The following is a 21,890-nucleotide window of genomic DNA, read 5'->3' as shown; positions in this document are numbered from 1 at the left end:
GTCGTAGGGACTGTTTATACATTTTCAAGAGAATAGCACCTGCCTTTTAAAATTACTTTTCAAATTGGAAGGGTTTTCACGCTTAAAGGGGCAGCAGGGTCTATTTGCAGCATTTTTTTGTAAAACCACTGATGTTTTAGTTGTATATCAAGGACAGCGCCTACAAATTGGGTTTGCTATAGTTTAAACCTATATTATTCTCTGGTACTAGCTGCTTCCTTTGTCCACTAAGTGCCGCATTTGTATGAAAGAAAACAGTTTGGCCTACAGAATCACTTCAACTTTTCACTTTTGTGAACTGAAAACATAATTATGTAGGAATCTTTTGCTTTCAGATTATGTCATATTGTATGGGTGGCATGTGATTGTTTTTCTGTCACACTCTATTTTTATCAATTGTGACGTAATTCAGACTACGCACCTTGAGTCAGAGACATATGACAACTGTAAATGGTCATAGTTCAATGCTCAATTGTTTCAATGCATTTTATTGCTGAAACACATAAGACATATCCTGAGATGATTTCTACACAGCTACTGAGCAATTACCTGAATGAGAAGATTACACCTTGTAATAAGCTTTTATTGCTTGCGGTAGACTTTTGACACAGGAAAAAAAAATCAAGCATTTTGCCCCCTACAGTTTACATTTCCTGGTAGATAAAAGATCAACTTAAAGAAGATTGGTAACAATTATACAATTTAACTGCTTCAGCCCTGGAAGATTTTACTCCCTTCCTGACCAGAGCACATTTTGCGATTCGGCACTGCATTGCGGTTCACTGACAATTGCACATTGCACCAAAACAAAATTGACATCCTTTTTTCCCCACAAATAGAGCTTTCTTTGATCATCTCTGCGATTTTTAGTTTTTGCGCTATAAACAAAAAAAAAAGAACGACAATTTTGAAAATAAAAGTCATTTTTTTTACTTTTTGCTATACAGGGGGTTCCCGACTTACGAACCACTCCTAGTTACGAACAGGGCGCTGCAGAGACCCTCTGCCATTCTGCATGGACCATCTGCTGTTCTACGCATGCGCGGCCAGACGGAGCCTCGGAAAATGTCAGAAATGTCCGTAATTTGCCACGCACGTGCCGAATGGCATTTGATGGAACATCGGAAACGTCCGTAATTGTCGTTCTGCGTATGCGTGGCCAGACGGACCCTTGGAAAATGTCAGAAATGTCTGTAATTTGCCACGCATGTGCCGAACGCCATTCGACGGAACATCGGAAATGTCCATAATTGTCATTCTACTTCATGTGCAGCCGACTTACGAACATTTCCGAATTACAGACAGGAGGAAAGTCCCTAATGGGTTTGTAACCCGGGGACCCCCTGTAATAAATATCCCCAAAAAATATATAAAAAAATATTTTTTTCCTCAGTTTAGGACGATATGTATTCTTTTAAGTATTTTTGGTAAAAAAAAAAAAAAATCTCAATAAGCTTATATTGATTGGTTTGCACAAAAGTTATTGCGTCTACAAAATAGGGGATAGTTTTATGGCATGTTTATTTATTATTCTTTTATTAGTAATGGCAGCGATCTGTAATTTTTATCATGACTGCGACATTATGGCGAGCACACCAGAAACTTTTGACACTATTTTGGGACCATTGTCATTTATACAGCGATCAGTTCTATAAAAATGCACTGATTACTGTGTAAATGACACTGGCAGGGTAGGGGTTAAATACTAGGGGGCGATCAAGGGGTTAAGTGTGTCCTAGAGAGTGATTATAACTGTGGGGGGATGGGCTTCCACTCACATGAAATGCATAAATCAGTGAGAACCAATTCCACGGGAATAGCAAGGGATCTGTTCTGAATGCTAGCGGATCCTTTGTTCTTGACACAAATTTGTCGATTTCTCTGTTGAACCTGGATGCAAACAGATCTATGTCTGGGATCCCCCATCTCTGACATATTGACAGGAAGATATCGGGGTGAAGGAACCATTCTCCCGGGAACAACTGCTGGCGACTCAAGTAGTCCGCCTGACAATTTTTTATTCCTAAAATGAAGACTGCCGATAGGCGAAGTACATTGTTTTCTGCCCAAGATAGGATACGATTCACCTTTCTCTGGGCCGCACAACTTCTTGTGTCCCCTTGGAGATTAATATAGGCCATTGCTGTGGCATTGTCGGATTGAATCCTGGCAGGACAATACCATAAACATTCCGGGCCTCAGGACCACGTGCTCTGCCTGAATTTCTAAAATGTCAATGGGCAAGGCCATTTCTGATCTGGGCCACTTCTCTTGGACAGTTGCCTCTTCCAGGACTGTTCCCTAACCTAAACAAAAAAAGGTTGGCATATGTTGTTACTATTTCCCAGGTAACTGAAGGAAGGATTTTCCCCTTTGCAGATTTTTGGATGTTAACCATAAACTGAGGCTCCGGCGCACCCAGCCTACAGCACCTGGTATTTCCAGGTGGTCTTTCATCCGGGTACTAACCAGCTTAGCCTCCAAGATCAGACGAGATCGAGCGCTATCAGGGTGATGTGGCCGTAGGCTTTGGAGTCAGACACATTGGGAATGTAGAGCTCGAACCCTTTTTTTAAGCCGATAGGATACAGCAACAGCAGTCTTGAATGAACCAAGCATAAAGAACGGCCTCAAATGAAGCCACCATCTTTCCCAACAACCTCATGCAAAGTTGAATAGGAGTAATTCATCTTGCTTTGACCACCTTTCAGGTCAGCAAAAAGAAAAAAAAAAAAAAAAAAAAAGGAGGCAGTGGTTTACCTCCTCTTTAAATTGATGGGTTTATTTCCACTAAGTGGAACGTTAATCAGAAAATTAAGTCCCATTAGATCACTTCAGGCTGGCCCCTTTTGCAGGTATAGCTATGTAAAACATTAAAAAAATAAGTGCCTATACTGTTTAAAATCCAGTAATACACGGTCTTAACCTGCTCTGCACATACTCAGTTGCTCTCCATTTTTAGGCACTTTTAGGCAATGCTGAATTTGTAGAGGCCGATCTGCTGACAGCTTTAGAGGGAAACTAAACCCTCCTATCCTTTACAGCAATGGAAGCTGTATCTGTTTGACCTGCAACTGCCATGGTGCTGTACATGTGATCAGTTATGACAACCAGCCATTTGATGGTTTGACAGTTTGGTTAAGGACACAGGCAAATTTGACAGTTCATAATCCCAGCATTCCAGGAATGTATTTTGAACCTGTTAAATTTATGGTTTTAGTTCCGCTTTAGGCTGGGTTCACACTGCAGCGGTTTATGAGAACGGATGTGATTCGCACCGCACTGCAGTGCAAATCACATCCGATCTCTGTGCGATGCGAGTTCAGCCATACAGATAGTATGGCTGAATTCGCATCGCACATGGCCCAAACTCACACAGGACCCTTTTTTTGGTCCGCAGCAGAATCGGATCGCATGGGTGTTGACACCATGCGATCCGATTCCTGTCCGAGTTTGCAGATCGCACTGCGATATGCGAACTGATCTGGGGGTGTCATTAACGTTTCACTGACACTCCCAGCAGTTTGCATAGGGCAGTGTGAACTGCCGCCGGGAGGTATGCGATGCGGGAACCCGCAGCGGATTCGCGGCGTTCCCGCATCGCTGCAATGTGAACCCAGCCTTATGATCAATACATAGCTATATGTATTATATGTAATATATGTGCAGTTTTTTTATATTTAGCTATAATTTGCTTTACAAAATGGGGTAATTTTTTGGGTGTTTTCATTAGAGGTCGATCGATATGGGTTTTTCTCTGGCCGATGCCGATATTTAGAAATCATGGCGGCCGATAGCCGATATATGATGCCGATTTTTTTGGGCCGATATGTTAGGCCGATTTTTTTTATTTATTTATTTTTTTCCTTTTTTATTATTATTTTTTTTTTAATCCCCCTTGATCTAACACACCTTTCCCACTGGGGCGTTTTTCAGGCGCTTTTGGGCTAAAAATAGCGCCTGTAAAGTGCCTGCAAAATGGCTCCCCTGCAGTCTGTGTGAAAGACAGAGTGCTTTCACACTGAGGTGATGCGCTGGCAGGATCTTAAAAAAAAGTCCTGCAAGCAGCACGTTTGGAGTGGTGTATACCGTTCCTCCACCACTCCTGCCCATTGATATGAATGGGCACCACTGCCGAAGCGCATGCAATGCGATTTGGCAGCAGTGCTTCATGGGTGCATTTAACCTCTTCCTTGGCCGCTAGCTGGGTTATATGTGCCCCACTAGCAGCCAAATAGCACCGCTAAAATGATGGTAAAGAGCCGCTAAAACTTGCGTTTTACCATCAACGCCTGCCCGCTCCAGTGTGAAAGCAGTCTTCATAAGTGATACAGAAAATTTCTTACATTTAAACATTTATTAAACAAAACAAACCTCCAATCAGTTTACTTGTATGTATGATTTAGATAAAAAAAAAAAAAAAAACGATATATTAAATAAAAACAGGTAGTCAAAACTTTTGGACGAAAAAAAAAATGGGCTAACTTTACTGTTTTTATTTTATTTTTATTTTTTAAATAGTGTATTTTTTTCCCAAAAAAATGCATTTGAAAGACCTCTGTGCAAATGCCGTGTGACATAAAATATTGCAACAACCGCTATTTTATTCCCTAGGATCTCTGCTAAAAAAATATATATAATTTTTAGGGGGGTCTAAGTGATTTTCTGGCAGAAAATACAGGATTTTTACTTGTAAGCAACAAGTGTCAGAAAAGATTTAGTCTTTAAGTGGTTAAACTGAGAACTTCTACACACAGAGATGATTTCATTCATTCAAGTGTAAACATTGTATCTTTCTGTTCTTTTCTTGGCAGCCTGCCCAGAGAGGAGGAAAGACGTTTCTATGACGACTCAGGCAACTTACACTGACTTCTATTACAGAAGTCATTTCAAAGTCCCGCTGTAGTTCTAAATCGGCTTTTTATCAGCACAATCGGCCGATGCCGATTATTTAAAAAACTGCAAATATCGGCCGATATATCGGCCGACCTCTAGTTTTCATTGTCCTGGTGCTCCAGGGCCTTCAAAAGTGTAAGAGGAGGTCAAGAAACTAAATGTATAATATATGTCCCTAGAATGCCTGATGGTACTCTCTGCATGTTGGACCTCTCTATGTGGCCAGGCTGTGTAAAAGTTTCACACATATGCTATCACCATACTCAGGACGACTGTATTTTAGGGTGTAATTTGTGGTATGCATATGCCGTGTGTGACAAATAACTTGTTATTACGACAATTTTGTGGGGAAAAAAAATAAAAAATCTTAATTTTGCAAAGAATTGTGGGTAAAAATTACAACTTCAAAAAACGACCCCAAAAAGGGGTAATTTAGGCCCCATTCACACCTGAGTGTTTTGTAGCTTGAAGCCTGAAGCTACAAATGCTGGAGGGGAAAATATCTATTATTCTCAATGGAGATGGTTCACATCTCCACTCCATGTCGCCTGAAGCTCAGACAAGTTCTGGACCCTTTTTTGTCGCTCAAATCGGGCAGATTTGGGTGTTTTTCTTCTTTTTACATTGGTGACCTTTTGCCCTGCACAAAATCGCGGTCAAAAATCGTGGTAAAAACGCTGCAAATTAGTTGTAAAATCGCGTGATTTTCTGCCTGAAAGCGCTATGTTTAGCTGTGAATGGGGCCTTAGGGGGTATTTGTACTTTCCTGGCTTGTTAGTACATCAGGTGAGATCAATTTTTAGAGCTGGCACCATAGCTTGTGGACTCTATAACTTTCACAAAGAGCAAATAAGATACACTTATTTTGGTTATTTTTACCAAAGACATGTAGCAGTATAAATTTTGGCCAAACTTTATGAGGAAAAATGACTAGCAAAATTTTATAACTGAAACAAAGAAAAATGCATTTTTTGGCCAAAATTTGACAAAAAATTTCTAAATTGCAAATATATTTATAACAGAAATAAAGAAAAAAGCTTTTTTTTTACAAAATTTTTGGTCCTTTTTCATACATAGCGCAGAAAATAAAAAAACCAGCGGTGATTACATACTGCCAAAAGAAAACTCTATTTGTGTGAAAAAAGGACAAAAATTTGCATGAGTAATTGTCATTCAAAATGTGAGAGCACTGAAAACTGAAAATTGGTCTGGTTAGGAAGGGGGTTTAAATTACCCAGTGGGCAAGTGGTTAAGTGGTTAAGTTGACACCGTTCAGATTAGATGATGTACTGTGCAATCACTAATCAGCTGCATAGACTATACGGGAACTGCTGTCCAAAGGTACAGTTATCCTGTTATCCACTTTAAATTGGCTGTGACTATCAAGGCGAAGTAGGAGGGGCTTCTGATCATATGGCACTGTGATTGGCTGCACAGTGCTGACATGATCTGGAGCATGTCCTACTGACCAAATGTTAGTAGCTGACTGTGAGCTGTCAGTGACAGTTCGGTCACAGTCTTGGGGGGGAACAAGACAGTGACACATACTGCATATGTGGTGGTTGGGAATTAAGGTGCGCTCACCCTTTCGCTGTATATATGCATATTGCTGATGTACAGGGGTTAAAGTGATTTCAAAGCTTATTTTTTTCAAATTAAAATAACAAATGTTTTATACTTACCTGCTCTGTGCAATGGTTTTGCACAGAGTAGCCCCGATCCTCCTCTTTTCAGGCCTCCAGCCGTTGCTCCTGGTTCCTCCCCTACCTGCCAACTGCCCTCCTAGCAAGCTGCTTGCTATGGGGGCACTCATGCATGCTCAATCCTGAGCCTTGCTCTGTGTGTCCATAAGACACATAGAGTGGGGCTCGCCCCTGTCCCCTATTTCCTTGTCAGTGGCTCTCATGAACAGCAGCAGGAGCCAATGGCATCTGAGCCAATGAGGAACGAGAGAGCCTCGTCTCTAGGGCACATTGCGGGATCAAGATTTGGCTCAGATTTGTATTTAGTGGGAGCTGCATGCAGGTGGTATTTTATCTTAATGCATAGAATACAGTATGGTAAAAAACCTTCTGCCTTTACAACCACTTTAAAGCGGTTGTATACCCTTTTAGCACATTTTTACCTACAGGTAAAATGAATATCTCCTAAAACTGTATAGTTTAAGTGATATTCACCTTGCATGCAGCCACTGATGTCAGCGGCACATGCGCTTTGACGGTCCGGTGGATGCTACCAGTGTTTCGTCAAATTAGGCCACCCGTCAGATTTTGTAACGGAAGTGATGTTCCATCGCCGCCATCTTGCTACAGACGGCACTCGTCCACAGTAAGGATACAGTGAGAAGGAGGCAAGCGGACATCTTGTTACACCCACCAGAGTCTTGCATTTTACACTTATTTTTAACAGTAAGCTGAGCTTATACAGTGAAATGCGGTATTCAAAAGTCCATCAAACTGTTTAAATGTTGAATTTTAAATGCAGCGGCAAGCCTGCTGATCTCACAAATTTGCTAATATGACAGAAGACCGCTGCTTTTACAATTCAACATCAAAACGTCAGACGGATTTCAAAATACCGAATTTCCCTATATAGGCTTAGTTTACTGTTAAAAATAAGTGTGAAATGCAAGGCTCCAGAAGGTGTAACAAAATGTCCACTTGCCTTCTCACTGTATCCTTTACTGAGGAGGAGTGCAGGGTGTAGCAAGATGGCTGTGGCAGAAAGTCACTTTCGTTACAAAATCTGACGGATCGCCTAATCTGACGAAACACCAAAAAATCAGAGCTCCTTGCCGGAAAGAAGACTCCCATGCACATACGTGGGAGTGATGTCATCGGTGATTCTTCCGGGTTCACAGCTCCGGCACTGTGAGTGGCCGGAGCCGTGAACCTGGAAGAATCGCTGAGGCAAAATATCAGCTCCCTCAGTGGTGACCGGGAGATGGTACGTGGGCTTCGTTCCAAGGCAAGTATTGCATAATGAGCTAGTATGCGGTGCATACTAGCTTATTATGCCTTTGCGTTATAGTTTTTTTTTTTCTTTTGGGCATACAACTGCCTTAAGCTATTAGAGAGTGAAAGAAATTCAAGACAACCATATTAAAGAGTCTATCTGACCTCATAGATTAGCTATATTTGCAATAAAATACATGCATTATCGATGTACAGCAAAATGAGACAGCTCACAAGTCATTTCTACGCACATTTAGCACAGTAAACAATAAAACGCAGGCTTACCTTATTGGTTATTGTAATGGTTTCTCCTTCTTTCACAGTCAGCTCATTATTTCCAGGTTCCGCCACAAACTCGTACAAAACTTTTGCCTGCAAGGTTAAAAAAAAAAACGTATATATAAATCTTTCTCAAGAAATTATTATTTAACTAAAAATAACGTCTGACTCATATTGCCCCACTAACGTTTCACTGGTGAGATTTCTAACACACTCAGAAGACTGGTTAGGAAAATCACTACTCATCGCTGACTTCCCCAACATGGTACAGATTGAAATAAGTTTTTAAAAAGTACTGACCCTATGTTTTTTTTTGTAAATTGCTTTTATTAGGTTTTGTTGACATACCAACAACAGCCCACTGAAAGCGGGAACCACTGCTTACAGAGTAAAAACATCGTAGTGTAGAACAAAAAAAAGGCATAGATAAGCAACAAAAGAAAAAAAAAAACCCCAACAAATAAAAAGGAAAAGGAGCCCCCCAATCCTCCACCAAGACCAAACCCACAACAAACTCAAAAAGGGTAATAACTCAGCCCTGGTGTGGTTTTGCCTAGACAGATATGCCCACTACCTTTCCCTCCAGCCAGAGGTGTGATTTATAGCGATTTTTTACTGTGACTCCCTGCTCTATCTTACAGGAGAATATCAGTTCATGTGGTCCTTTCCTCCCCGAACCCTCCAGTCCCTTCACTAGGAGAAGCAGTAATCTCTAGCTATGTAAAGAGTCTCTGGTTGGTCTGCACTCCTCTAGCACTCCAATAGACTTATCCTTCAAGACTCAACAGCAAACTCTAAGGTCAGTGAGTATACCTGGTAATGTAGTTAGCCCGAGACTGTGTCCACAGATGCCATCCACCCCGCCCCAGACCTTATCAACCTTGGTTAGAGCCCCTCTGCTTAGATAGGTAGCTTTATAATATGGTACTGCTTTGTTGACCCAGAGACTTCCAGGCCTCCAATGTTGGGGTAGATGAACTCTTCCATTATAGGACAGTTCATTTGTTAGCATAGAACAATAATAGGTTGAGAAGAGTTTGTATAGCCCTAGTAGTGGCTAAAGGTTCAACCAAGTGCAACAAGCATACTTCAATAGACAGTGGAATTGAAATAGAGGTGACCGAACTAATACATTGCGTTATAGCTTGCCAGTATGTTTTGCTATGGGGGCATTCCCAAAATATGTGCATAAATTTTGCCATAGGCGTTGAGCTTCTCTAACATAAAGACTGTTACCCAAACATTTTCGCTAATCTAGCTGGCGTGACGTATATTCTACGTAGGAATTTGTAGTGAATTAAACGGCTAGAGACTGGTTTAATGAAGGAGTCGCTGCGCGTCAGTAATTCTAAGTCACTAGCATCAAGGTTCAGCGGTTCCCTGCCAAATTGAGAGTAAAAAGCATGTCGCAGTTGGATGTATCTGAAGAAGTGTGAGTTGGGTAGGACGAGATGCTCCTTGAGTTCATTAAATGAAATTAGGATGCTGTTTAGAACAATATGCTGTAAAGTTTTGACCCCATATTTAGTCCAGACAACTGGGTCTGGGTAACCATAAAAGTGTACCAAATTGGGATTTCTCCACAATGGTAAATTGGGGGAGAACCTGTTCGCACTAGACGACCGCAATCCCTGGGTCACATTCCATGTCCTTATCACAGATCGCAAGGATAGAGTCAGGGAATATAGGGACTTCAAACCTCTGTAGATCAAGTATGAGAGCACCTCATAGGAGCCCACACAGGCCGCCTCCAGGGACACCGAGGCATCATCTTGGGGAGAAGTCAGCCAGCGGTGAGCTACTGTCAGTTGGCCAGCTAGGAAGTATTTATAAAAGCTAGGTACTGCAAGACCCCCTTCCCCCCATGGCTGCTGAGTATAGTCAATTTCAGGCGGGGAGTTCATCCACAGAAAGGAGGAGAGCATACTATCTATCGACTTGAAAATAGATTTTGGGATCAATACTGGGGACTTTCTAAGAATGTACAGTAGCAAGGGCAGAATTTTCATTTTGATCAGGTTTATCTTCTCTATGAGGGACAATGGAAGGTGTTTCTAGGCATGGAACTTTTAGATAGAATACCAAGTAAAGGGGAGACATTGAGGTTAATGAAATCGATCACCAAGTTCGTGATTAGAAGCCACAGATATTAAATCTGTCTAACCCATTGTAAGGAATTATCGGGATCGGCTCCGTGTACAGGATGGGACCTCAAGGGGAGTATTTTAGACTTGGTCCAGTTAACTTTAAGGCCAGAGACCCCCAAGAATTTGCCTAGTAGCGACAGCGCGGCCTGCAGAGAAGGTCCAGCATCTTTGATGAACAACACTAGGTAGTCTGTATAAAGGACCGTAATTTCAGTCAGGGTGCCAACAGTAATGCCCTGTATCTGTGAAGAAGAACGCAGCGCGATTGCAAGAGGTTCTATAACCAATACAAACAGTCCTGGTGAAAGCGTTGGACACCGGAAAGGCATCTGACACCCCGCCATTAAAACAGAGGGCTGCAACCGATGGTCGTACAGCAGAGATATCCACTGAAGGAAAATGGGGCCAAACCCCATACAGTGCAAAATCTCAGTCATGTACCCCCAATCAATGGAGTCAAATGCCTTTTTCAGATCAAAAAACACCACAGCCCCCCCCCCCCATGATGTCCCAGTCTCTAGCCGAGTATGTGTATACACCCTCTGGATATTGATATTGGTGGCCTTTTTAGGCATGAACCCAGTCTGGTCAGGCGATATTAAATGATGTATTATGTTCATTAACCGATTGGCAAGCATTTTAATAATTTTGAGGTCCATATTGAGTAGTGCTATAGGCCTATACGATGAGCAAGAGAGAGGGTCTTTGACAGGTTTAGGCAGTAAGACCACATGGGCCTCGTAAAAGGAGGTAGGTAATGTACCTGTTTCTAAACAGTTCTCATAAAGTTGTAAGAGTCTGGGGGATAGGAGCTCTACATGTTGTTTGTACCATTCGGCGGAAATCCCATCAGGGCCCGGTGACTTGCCATTCAGAAAAGAGGCAACAGCCACCGCCAATTCTCTGTCAGTAAAAGGTGCATCCAAACTAGTCGCCACCTCAGCCGGCAGCACCGGAATCTGGAGGGGGTCCAGCAGATCTACAAAAACCTGATGGTCATACGATGGGACAAGAGTATACAATTCAGTAATAAGAGACAAATGCCCACTTAATGCCCTCCACATCCCTCACAAGAGTGCCCTCAGGTAAGTGAACGCAGGGGGGGATCGCTGTATGCGTCCATGCATCAGCACTCAGGCTAATAGCTTCCCCTTTTTCAAACAGTGTTTCAGCTCTAGATTTGAAGTTGCATTGAGTGAGACTTTGGAAGTGCACCAGTAATGCTCTTCTGGCCATCTGCAACTCAGCCAGGGAGCAAGGGGAGGGTGTATCAGCATGAGTCTTTGCACATAGTATTTCATGAGCTGGAAGCTCTTCAGAGGTGGAGTTTTTCTCTGCCCTGGCAGCCTTACTTACCCTGTTTAATGCCACATAAGGCATATTTATAAAGCAGTGAATGTTACATTCAGAGCAGGTGTATCTTTCTTGTACATGTGTTTTAAACGGATTGACTTGCCTGTAGTGAATGTTACATTCACTGTTTTTAAAAATATGCCCTCCCCCCTAGGAGAACATGATGTTACCAAACCTTTAGGCCAGGGCTTGATAAATTTGCTTAGAATTTAGGAGCCAGCTGAAAAAGTTAGGAGCCAGTTTTTTAAATCCTCTGCCCAGCGCCCAGAACAGCATGTCTGGGGCATCAGGCAATAAGAATTGCTCATGCCTGATGCCAAGTGAAAAAAAGAACAATATTTAAAAAAAAAAATTACTTTTGTTTTGTTTGTTATAAGATTATAAGATTTTGCAAATAAGTTTTTTTTCTCCTTCACTGATGGGCACTGATGAGGCGGCATTGAGGATGGAACTGATGGGCACTGACAGGTGGCACTTATGGGCACCAATAGGCATGTCGGAGGTGGGCGGGACCCAGCAGCTATCCAGCCAATGATTGGGTTGTTTAAGAAAGGGGCGGGGCTACATACCCATAGTTGCCCGCCCAGATCCCATCGGCTGGTGTTGGATGGTTGGGTCCCCGTCCACCCGAGTCCCGCCCCCCACCCCGACACCCGGCATCCAAACTCAATTTTGACAGCTCCACTCACTCTCTCTCCATACAGTTTCACACACCATGGCGCTGCTCTGCCAACGAAGTGTGGAGAGGGGAGGAGGTACCTCTCGAAATGTCAACGGCTGCTGCGCCGCTCTAGTCCTGCTCCATCCCCACTATCGCCGCTAATCACTTTACCAGACAGTGCTCTGTGTCTGGAGGGCCTACGAGGCCCACGAGGTGCCTTTACTTTCCCGGCCAAGACCCCACAGTCCGCCCTGTAGAGAGGCACCTGTTACTGACAAAAGCCCAGGCACCAGGGCACAATTTCTACGGCGACCTGGCACCTGGGATTTGTCAAGCCCTGCTTTAGGCCTCATGTACACTACTGCTGGTAAACGGACGTTCAGAGGCAGTTGGCTGCTTTTTTCAGCTGCCCCTGAACTCATCCAATGTTATCTTATGTGTACATGTACACAGGTTCGTTTAAACGTGGGTTTTTATCTGTCAAGTTAAAGCGGAGCTCCACCCTAAAGTGGAGCTTCCGCTCATTGGAACCCTCCCCCCCTCCGACGCCACAATTGGCACCTTTCAGGGGGGAGGGGGTGCAGGTACCTGTACAATACAGGTATCTGCACCCACTTCCGGCATAGATATCCGCAGAATCTGCGGATATTTACGCCCCTTTCCACAGGTCCCCCGCTGTCTGCTGGGAAACACACGGATCCCAGAGACAGCGGGGACCATCCTTATTGTGCAGCGCGACTCGCGCATGCTCAGTAGGGAACCGGGAAATGAAGCCGCAAGGCTCCACTTCCTGATTCCCATACCCAAGATGGCGGCGGCAGCACCCGAGAGACGATCGAGAGATCGGCTTTGGGTGCCGACATCGCGGGCGCACTGGGCGGGTAAGTGTCCTTATTTTAAAAGTCAGCAGCTGCAGTATTTGTAGCTGCTGGCTTTTAAAAAAAAAAAAACGGCGGAACTCCCGCTTTAAATCATCCAGGAGAGGTTGTAAAAACATCCCGTGTACATGAAGCCTTAAGGCTTCATGTACACTGCTGCTGGTAAACGGACATTCAGAGGCAGTTGGACACTTTTTTAAGCTGCCCCTGAACTCATCCAATGTTATCTTATGTGTACATGTACACAGGTATGTTTAATGTTGTTTTTAGGCAGTTGAGTTTAGAGGCTTTTCTTTGAAGGCAAAAAAATTAATTCAGACGCCAAAGTTTCCAACGTTTCAGGCGCCAAATGCGTCTAAACGCGGTAACTCGCATTTAGCCCCATTTCGTTTACAGGCATTTTTCATTTTTGGCTTTTTTGAAAATAATTAAAAAATATATATATTTTTTTCAAATGCTTCTAAACGCAAACGCGGCATGTAAATGCAGCAAAACGAATGTTTTAAACGTGGGTTATTATCTGTCAAGTTAATTGTTCAGGAGAGGTTTTAAAAATGTCCCGTGTACCTTCAACCTAAAGTGGTGTCCCATACTTATCTTTGAAAAATTTAGAATCACACCACATGTAGGAACCCTGTCCTATTCTATTGTGTCACTTGCTAAATTTAATGTTGCTGCCTGAGCATTTGTTTACCTTTTTCTGGGCTCTGCAGTTCTTTCCTGAGCTTAGCGAGTTGATTGTTTCTGTCTGTTACTGTGAAGGAGGTTCCAGTAATTAGAGTGGGAAGAACAATCATAGGGTCCCCAACCAATCCCAGAGGAGAGTGTTGGGGTTTGGGAGATGATAAAGGTTGGGCCTGGTGTACACTAGGGCGATGCGATTACAGGTGTGATTATTTAGTGCGAGATGTTTGCGATTTGAATGCGATTTTACTCCTGTGCAGCTTTCGATGTGATTTTATGCCTTGGGTGCTGCTGCTATAAACTACTAATACTACCTCTTTTAAGGGAACTGGGAGAATACTTTACTTGTTTTAAACTTTTTTTAAATGTTATTTCTTCAGTTACTTCCTGGTTTCCAGGCCTAGAAAAATCATCATACATCCCAGGAGTCTTCAGGAAGGGAGAAGGGGATTCTTCAGCTAAGCACATCCTCCTGCCTGTATGCCTGAGGTAAGGGGAGATGGATTCCAGGACGTAAGTGCTAGATGAATCATCTGCCCTTACTCAAGTTGGCCAAGGTCAGAAATGAGGGGATGTTTTTTCAAAGTGATTTCTCAGCAAAATAAAGCATGGAGACATGGATGGGTGAATTTACACTGAATGATTTAAATAGCTTTTTGGTTTGTGGTGAGCAGTTGCAGTGTATTTCTGCTTTTAGAAAGACTTTAACTGTTCTTACAGTGTCATAGATCTTCCTGGCTGCTCTCACACAATTACCACTAAGAGATGTCTCTTAAAAAGGAACTACTACTAACTGAAAATACCTGAATATTTTTGTGCTTTTCTGGGGGTATCCTGTACACTTAAAGGGGTTGTAATTCCTCATGGTTTTTGAAAAGCCTATGCTGCAGCACCCCCCAGACCCCCCTCCCCCTTTTTCTTACCTGAACCCGATCGTTCCAGCGACGGGGATGAGCACAGCAGCTCCAGCCGCTGTCTCCGGTCCTCATTGGTTAGATTAATAGCAGCAGGAGTCATTGGCTCCTGCTGCTGTCAAATAAATCCAGTGACATGGGAGCCACTGTCTGTGTCAATGGACGCAGCAGCAGCAGGACTCGGGAGCCCGCTCGCACGAGTGCCCCCATGGAAAGTGGTTTTCCTTGGGGGCACTCGAGAGGAGGAGCAACCTAGAGCACCGCTAAGGGGACCCTAGAAGATGGGAATTGGGGCCGCTCTGTGCAAAACCCTTGCACAGAGGAGGGAAGTATGACATATTTGTTTAAAAAAAAAAAAAAAAAAAGCTTTACAATCACTTTAAAACCTCTCCTCTAGAATAGAGTTCAGCAATTAAAAGACTAAAGTGGCTGGGGCCCAACTTCATTTTAACCATACATCAAAGATCAGACCCTAAAACTGAAATTTTAGCATACATCATTGCTTAAGGAGTCACCCCGTACCAACCCAAAAGAAGAAATACTACACACAATTTCCAGACTACGATATCTCTTGCTCCAGGATCTCTTCATGACATTTCTTGGTCTCACTCTGGAGTTCGGGAGCATTAAGATAGAGAAGAGTATAAGACAGGCATATGCAATTAGCGGACCTCCAGCTGTTGCAAAACTACAAGTCCCATCATGCCTCTGCCTCTGGTGTCATGCTTGTGGCTGTCAGAGTCTTGCTATGCCTCATGGGACTTGTAGTTCTGCAACAGCTGGAGGTCCGCTAATTGCATATCCCTGGTATAAGATATCAACCCATCTCCAATCTACATTTTGTGGAGTTTTTTTAACATGACAAAATACCATCTACACCAACTACCGTATATACTCGAGTATAAGCCGAGATTTTCAGCCTCTTTTTTGAGGCTGAAAGTGCCCCCCTCGGCTTATACTCGAGTCATCGCTGTCTGCCCGCTCGAACAGCGTGTCGAGCAGACAGACAGCGGCCATTCTATTCAAAAGCCGCGCCTCCGGCTCCGCCTTCGCCTGTGATAGGCGGAACACTGAATTTCCCAGCAGCCTGTGTTCCGCCTATCACGGACATCGTATCATCCTCGTACTACGGACGAGGATGATACGACGTCTGTGATAGGCGGAACACAGGCTGCTGGGAAATTCAGTGTTCCGCCTATCACAGGCGAAGGCGGCGGCGCAGCTTTTGAATTTTACAATGGCCGCCGACGAAGAGGGCACGGGACGGGACGGGACGGGGGCAAGGCAAGGCAAGGCACGACACGGCACGGGACGGAGGCAAGGAGGCAAGGTAAATCCCCCCTTCCTTGTGTGCTGTGTGTTTTTCAGTCCTTTGCTCACAAAGAAATGATCTTTTCAGAACAAGCCAGAGAGTTTCAGAGGAACATTAATAATTCATATGCCTACAGAATGCGGCTGCTTGCTCTTATCAGCAGATAATTCTGGCCAGAACAATCCCTGATTACATGTGTTTATTGTGCCCTCGAATGCCTTCCATAACCCTGTGTACATAAAGATTCATTATTCTTCACCGGCACTATGGCTCACCCTATAGGGCATCATAACACCATAAAGAAAGTAGGATCATCCCAAATAGGGATCTGTAGTCCCTTTAAAGCCCAACTCCATGAAACAAATTGCTGGTTATTAGGAGGCTCGGGACAAAGGTAGGCTGGACACACACACACACACACACACACACACACATACACACACACACATACACACACACACACACACACACACACACACACACACACACACACACACACACACACGGATGGATGGAGACACACACAGGGATGGATGGATGGATGGAGACACACACACACAGGGATGGATGGATGGATGGATGGAGACACACACACACAGGGATGGATGGATGGATGGATGGAGACACACACACACAGGGATGGATGGATGGATGGACACACACACACACAGGGATGGATGGACGGACACACAGGGATGGACGGACACACAGGGATGGACGGACACACAGGGATGGACGGACACACAGGGATGGACGGACACACACACAGGGATGGACAGGCATGTCTCACCCTCGGCTTATACACGAGTCAATAAGTTTGCCAGTTTTTTTTGGGGGTAAATTGGGGGCCTCGGCTTATATTCGGGTCGGCCTATACTCGAGTATATACGGTATCTAATTTGCACTGATGTAAGCAAATGTGGAACTGAAGTAGCCCATGCCAGGGCACTTGCAGATATAACAGGATCACTTCCAGTGTTATAATAAGAAGCATTGCAACCCTGGCTTACCCTATGGCATACAGTACCATGTGCATGGATTTCAGCAAGAATAATTCTCCCAGTACATAAACTTTAGGACTTTGCTACATTCCATATAACATGCTACCTACAAAGTGAGCAAATTACAGGAGCACTTGGATGACATTTCTAGCAAATCCAGTAACTACATACCATTGCAGCAACTGTAAATAAGATTCATTACTGCAGTTTTTGAGAGGAATGACAGCCAAATGTTTTTATACGTAGACCACGAAACGGTTAGAACCCCAGTCAGGTTTTTATTAGTGTGTATCCCTGTTGGGAAGATTTCTTCTAATTTTGTAGCCCAGAAACTACACGTGAAGCTATAAGAAACTGCCCTAATGGACACACACTCAATAGTAAATAAATACTTGACAGAGGTTCACTTCTCACCCTTTAAGCTACTAAAAAAAAGTGTCTGTATCTCCATTGAAAAGACCTTAGACCTTTCCTTACTTCCTATCCTGTTAGCCACCAATAAAGTTAAATAATGTTTCCAAAGAGGACGAAGTGCTAAAAACCTGAAAACTGTATCCAGAAAGAAAAAAGTAACTGGGTTAGAGTTAGACTTTAACCGTTTGACGCCTGCGTACCGTCATATGACGTTCCAGACTTTGAGCAGTGATATCTGTATGATGCCTGCAGCTACAGTCCTCATTTAGATATCTTCTTGCAGAGCCGCCGATTCCCTTCCCCATAAGAATGAGCTTGATAGTTCTTACGGCAGCGGGAAGGTCTCCTGCCGCCCTCCGGTGCTTCTCCTGGCTCGGCCCTGCCATCGGCAAACCAGAGAAAGAACCAACCGGCCTTGGATGCTGACCATAGAGATATCCAGTGGGCCAGATGGTCCCCGGAGTCTCTATGATCGTTCGGAGGCCGGACATGATGTTATGAAGTCACGCCCAGCCTCTGCGTTTGAAAAAATGCTGCCGCCTTGGCTGGGAAGCCAGGATCGTTTTTTTTTTTTTTTCTTATTTTAGGCTTCCCAGCCTAAAGGTGAGATGTGGAGACTTATTGACCCCATATCTCACTATAAAGAGGACCTGTCAAGCACTATTCCTATTACAATGGATTAGAGCTGGGCGATTTTCTCAAAAAATCAGCGATTTTTTAAAAGAAAACTCGATTCACGGTTCAAATCAAGTTTTTTGATGGACACTGCGCCGGTCCTGAGGAGCTGCGGGCAGGAGTTTTTAGGCGAGGCCGCGGCTTCGGCCTAGTTCGCAACGTCCGGCCTCGCGGACTAGGCCGAAGCCGCGGCCTTGCCTAAAAACTCCTGCCCGCAGCTCCTCATGACCGGCGTGATCTCAGTACTGGTCCTGGGGAGCTGCAAGCAAGAGTTTTTAGGTGAGGCCACGGCTTCTGCCTAGTCTGCGGCGTCCGGCCTCGTGGACTAGGCCAAAGGCATGGCCTTGCCTAAAAACTCCTGCCCGCAGCTCCTCATGACCGGTGCAGTGTCAGCGCCGGTCCTGGTGAAAAAAAAAAAAATCGAACGAAATAATTATGCATCAATTTGACCTCTCAACTTGATTCAAGATTTAAATCGATTTTTTCCCCAGCCCTACAATGGATGTTTACATTCCTTGTAAAATGAATAAAAGTGATCAACAAAAAAAAAAAAAAAAAAAAAAAAAAAAGGAAAAAGAAAAGTGTCAAAATAGAAAAAATAAAAAGTAAAGTGCCCCTGTCCCTGCATGCTTGCATACTTACATCAAGCCCACATATGTAAACTGCGTTCATACTACCCTTTGTGAGGTATTGCCCACGAACGTTAGAGTGAGAGCAATAATTCTAGCACTAGACCTTTTCTATAATGTAAAACATGTAACCTGTAAAAAATATTAAATATAAAAAAAAAAAAACATAAAAAATTGCTGTGCGAGATAAAAAGTTGCAACGACCGCCATCTTATTCTCTAGGGTCTCTGCTGAACAAAATATATAATGTTTGGGGGTTCTGCGTAATTTTCTAGCAAACAAATTATGATTTTTTTTACATGTAGGAGAGAAATGTCAGAACTGGCCTGGGTAGCAAGTGGTTGAAGTACAACTAAAGCTTCCTGTATGACAGGAAACACAGGCCTTTAAAATAAATAAATAAATAAATCTTAATTAAGTTTACAAAAAATTGGTATATATTGTATTGAAAAAAAAAAATGTAAATAGTTGAATGTCCATAGCTTGACCTAGGTTCATCTGATAATGCAAAGGGCTGATAAGGGCAACAGACAAACTTCCCTTTCCTCTAACTTTTATAAATCATCCCTTGTGTTCTGAAAGTATAGGAACAAGCTTCAGGGCCGGTTCACACAGCGAGGCGCGGCGAGGCGTCTCCGACTTGCCTCGCCGCGACCTGCGGGGACCTCAGCGGCGACTTGCAGAGGACTTCTGTATAGAAGTCAATGCAAGTCGCCCCCGAAGTCGCCCCGAAGTAGTACAGGAACCTTTTTTCTGAGTCGGAGCGACTCGAGTCGCTCCTCTCAGAACGGTTCCATTGTACAGAACGGGGGCGACTTGCGGGAGCGAGGCGAGGCGAGCCGTGTCGCCTCGCATCGCCTCGCTGTGTGAACCGGCCCTAAAACATGTGCAAAACTGACAAACGGAAACAAAAGAAAAGAAATCAAAGTTTAGTTTGTCCTTAGTACAACCTTTAGCTGGTCAAGTTAAACAGGAAAAGTTGACTTCCTTATCAGAGAGAAGGTCCATTACTGATTAATGGTCTTCTGAAAAGCAACCTACAGAATAGTTACAAAAAAGTGTGTGTTGATCTTTTCTTACATTAAATCTGGATAAATACATTACATTGGCCACTTTATTAGGTACACCCATTCAATTGCTTGGTAACACAAATTGCTAATCAGCCAATCACATGGCAACTCAATCCATGTAGGCATCTAGACGTGGTGAAGGAAACTTGCTGAAGTTCAAACCGAGCATCAGAATGGGGAAGAAAGGGAATTTAAGTGACTTTGAACATGGCATGGATGTTGGTGCCAGACGGGCTGGTCTGAGTATTTTATAAACTGCTGATCTACTGGGATTTTCACGCACAACCATCTTTAGGGTTAGAGAATGGTCCAAAAAAAGAGAAAACATCCAGTGAGGGGCAGTTGTTTGGACGAACATGCTGCCTTGTTGATGTCAGGGGACTGGTTTTAAAATGATAAAAATGCAACAGTAACTCAAATAACCACTTGTTACAACCAAGGTATGCAGAATACCACCTCTGAATGCACAACACGATGAAGCTTGAAGCAGATGGGCTACAGGAGCAGAAGACCACACCGGGTGCCACTCCTGTCAGCTAAGAACAGAATACAGAGGCTACAATTAGCACAGGCTCACCAAAATGGAACAACAGAAGATTGGAAAAATGTTGCCTGGCCTGATGAGTCTCGATTTCAGCTGCGACATTCAGATGGTAGGGTCAGAATTTGGGGTAAACAACATGAAAGCAAAGATCCATCCCGCCTTGTATCAATTGTTCAGGCTGGTGGTGTAATGGTATGAGAGATATTTTCCTGGCACACTTTGGGCCCCTTATTACCAATTGAACATCGTTTTAACGCCATGGTCTACCAGAGTACTATTGCTGACCATATCCCATCCTTTATCACTACAGTGTACCCATCTTCTGATGGTTACCTCCAGCAGGATAATGCACCATCTCACAAAGCTCAAATCATCTCACCACTGATTTCTTGAACATGACAATGAGGTAACTGAACTCCGATGGCCTCCACAGTCACCAGATCTCATCCAATAGAGCACCTTTGGGATGAGGTGGAACAGGAGATTCACATTATGGATGTGCAGCCGACAAATCTGCAGCAACTGTGTGATGCTATTGTGTCAATATGGACCAAAATCTCTGAGAAAGGTTTTGAACATCTTGTTAAATCTATGGCATGAAGAATTAACTTCTTCAGATCTGCGCTATAGCTGATTGATTATATTATAATATATTTACATAATAACATAACAAAATAAATTGTCTTTTTTTTTTAAATTTACATATTAATCGATTCAGCCCCGGAAGATTTTAGCCCCTTCCTGACCACAGAACTTTTTTGCGATTCGGCACTGCGTCACTTTAACTGACAATCACGCAGCCCTGCGTCGTTGCACCCAAACAAACTTGATGTCCTTTTTTTCCCACAAATTGAGCTTTCTTTTGGTGGTATTTGATCATCTCTGTGATTTTTATTTTTTGCGCTATAAACAAACATAAAAAAAAAGCGACAATTTTGAAAAAAAAAAAGTAATATTTTTTACTATTTGCTATAATAAATATCCCCAAAAATATATAAAAAGAAAACAATTTTTTTTCCTCAGTTTAGGCCGATGTGTATTCTTCTACATATTTTTGGTAAAAAAAAAAAAACCCAATAAGCGTATATTGATTGGTTTGCGCAAAAGTTACAGCGTCTACAAAATAGGGGATAGTTTTATGGCATTTTTTTTTTATTAATATTTATTTATATTTATTATTATATATATTTATTAGTAATGGCGGTGATCTGCGATTTTTATCGTGACTGCGACATTATGGCGGACATATCGGACACTTTTGACACTATTTTGGGACTATTGTCATTTATACAGCGAACAGTGCTATAAAAATGCACCGATCACTGTGTAAATTACACTGGCAGGGAAGGGGTTCAACACTAGGGGGCGATCAAGGAATTAAGTGTGTCCTAGGGAGTGATTCTAACTGTGGGGGGATGGGCTTCAACTAACATGACAGCGATCACTGCTCCCGATGACATGGCAGGGAAATTACACTGG

General features: G+C 43.3%; 1 protein-coding gene across 1 annotated transcript in view; it reads right to left on the bottom strand.

Moving 5' to 3' along the window:
• Nucleotides 1-21,890, bottom strand: part of SNX9 (sorting nexin 9) — a 194,600-nt gene that overhangs the window by 130,007 nt on the left and 42,703 nt on the right. Inside the window, exon 2 of the mRNA XM_077486269.1 lies at nucleotides 8,136-8,222. Within this exon, the coding sequence (XP_077342395.1) occupies nucleotides 8,136-8,222 (87 nt within the window). The remainder of the gene's footprint in view (nucleotides 1-8,135; nucleotides 8,223-21,890) is intronic.

This window comes from Lithobates pipiens, unplaced genomic scaffold (genome assembly GCF_037356315.1).
Source record: "Lithobates pipiens isolate NorthernLeopardFrog02 unplaced genomic scaffold, aLitPip1_a1.2 Scaffold_18, whole genome shotgun sequence".
Classification (NCBI taxonomy): domain Eukaryota; kingdom Metazoa; phylum Chordata; class Amphibia; order Anura; family Ranidae; genus Lithobates; species Lithobates pipiens.
The sequence above is the reverse complement of the archived record's forward strand: the minus strand, read 5'-3'. Positions and strand labels throughout refer to the sequence as shown.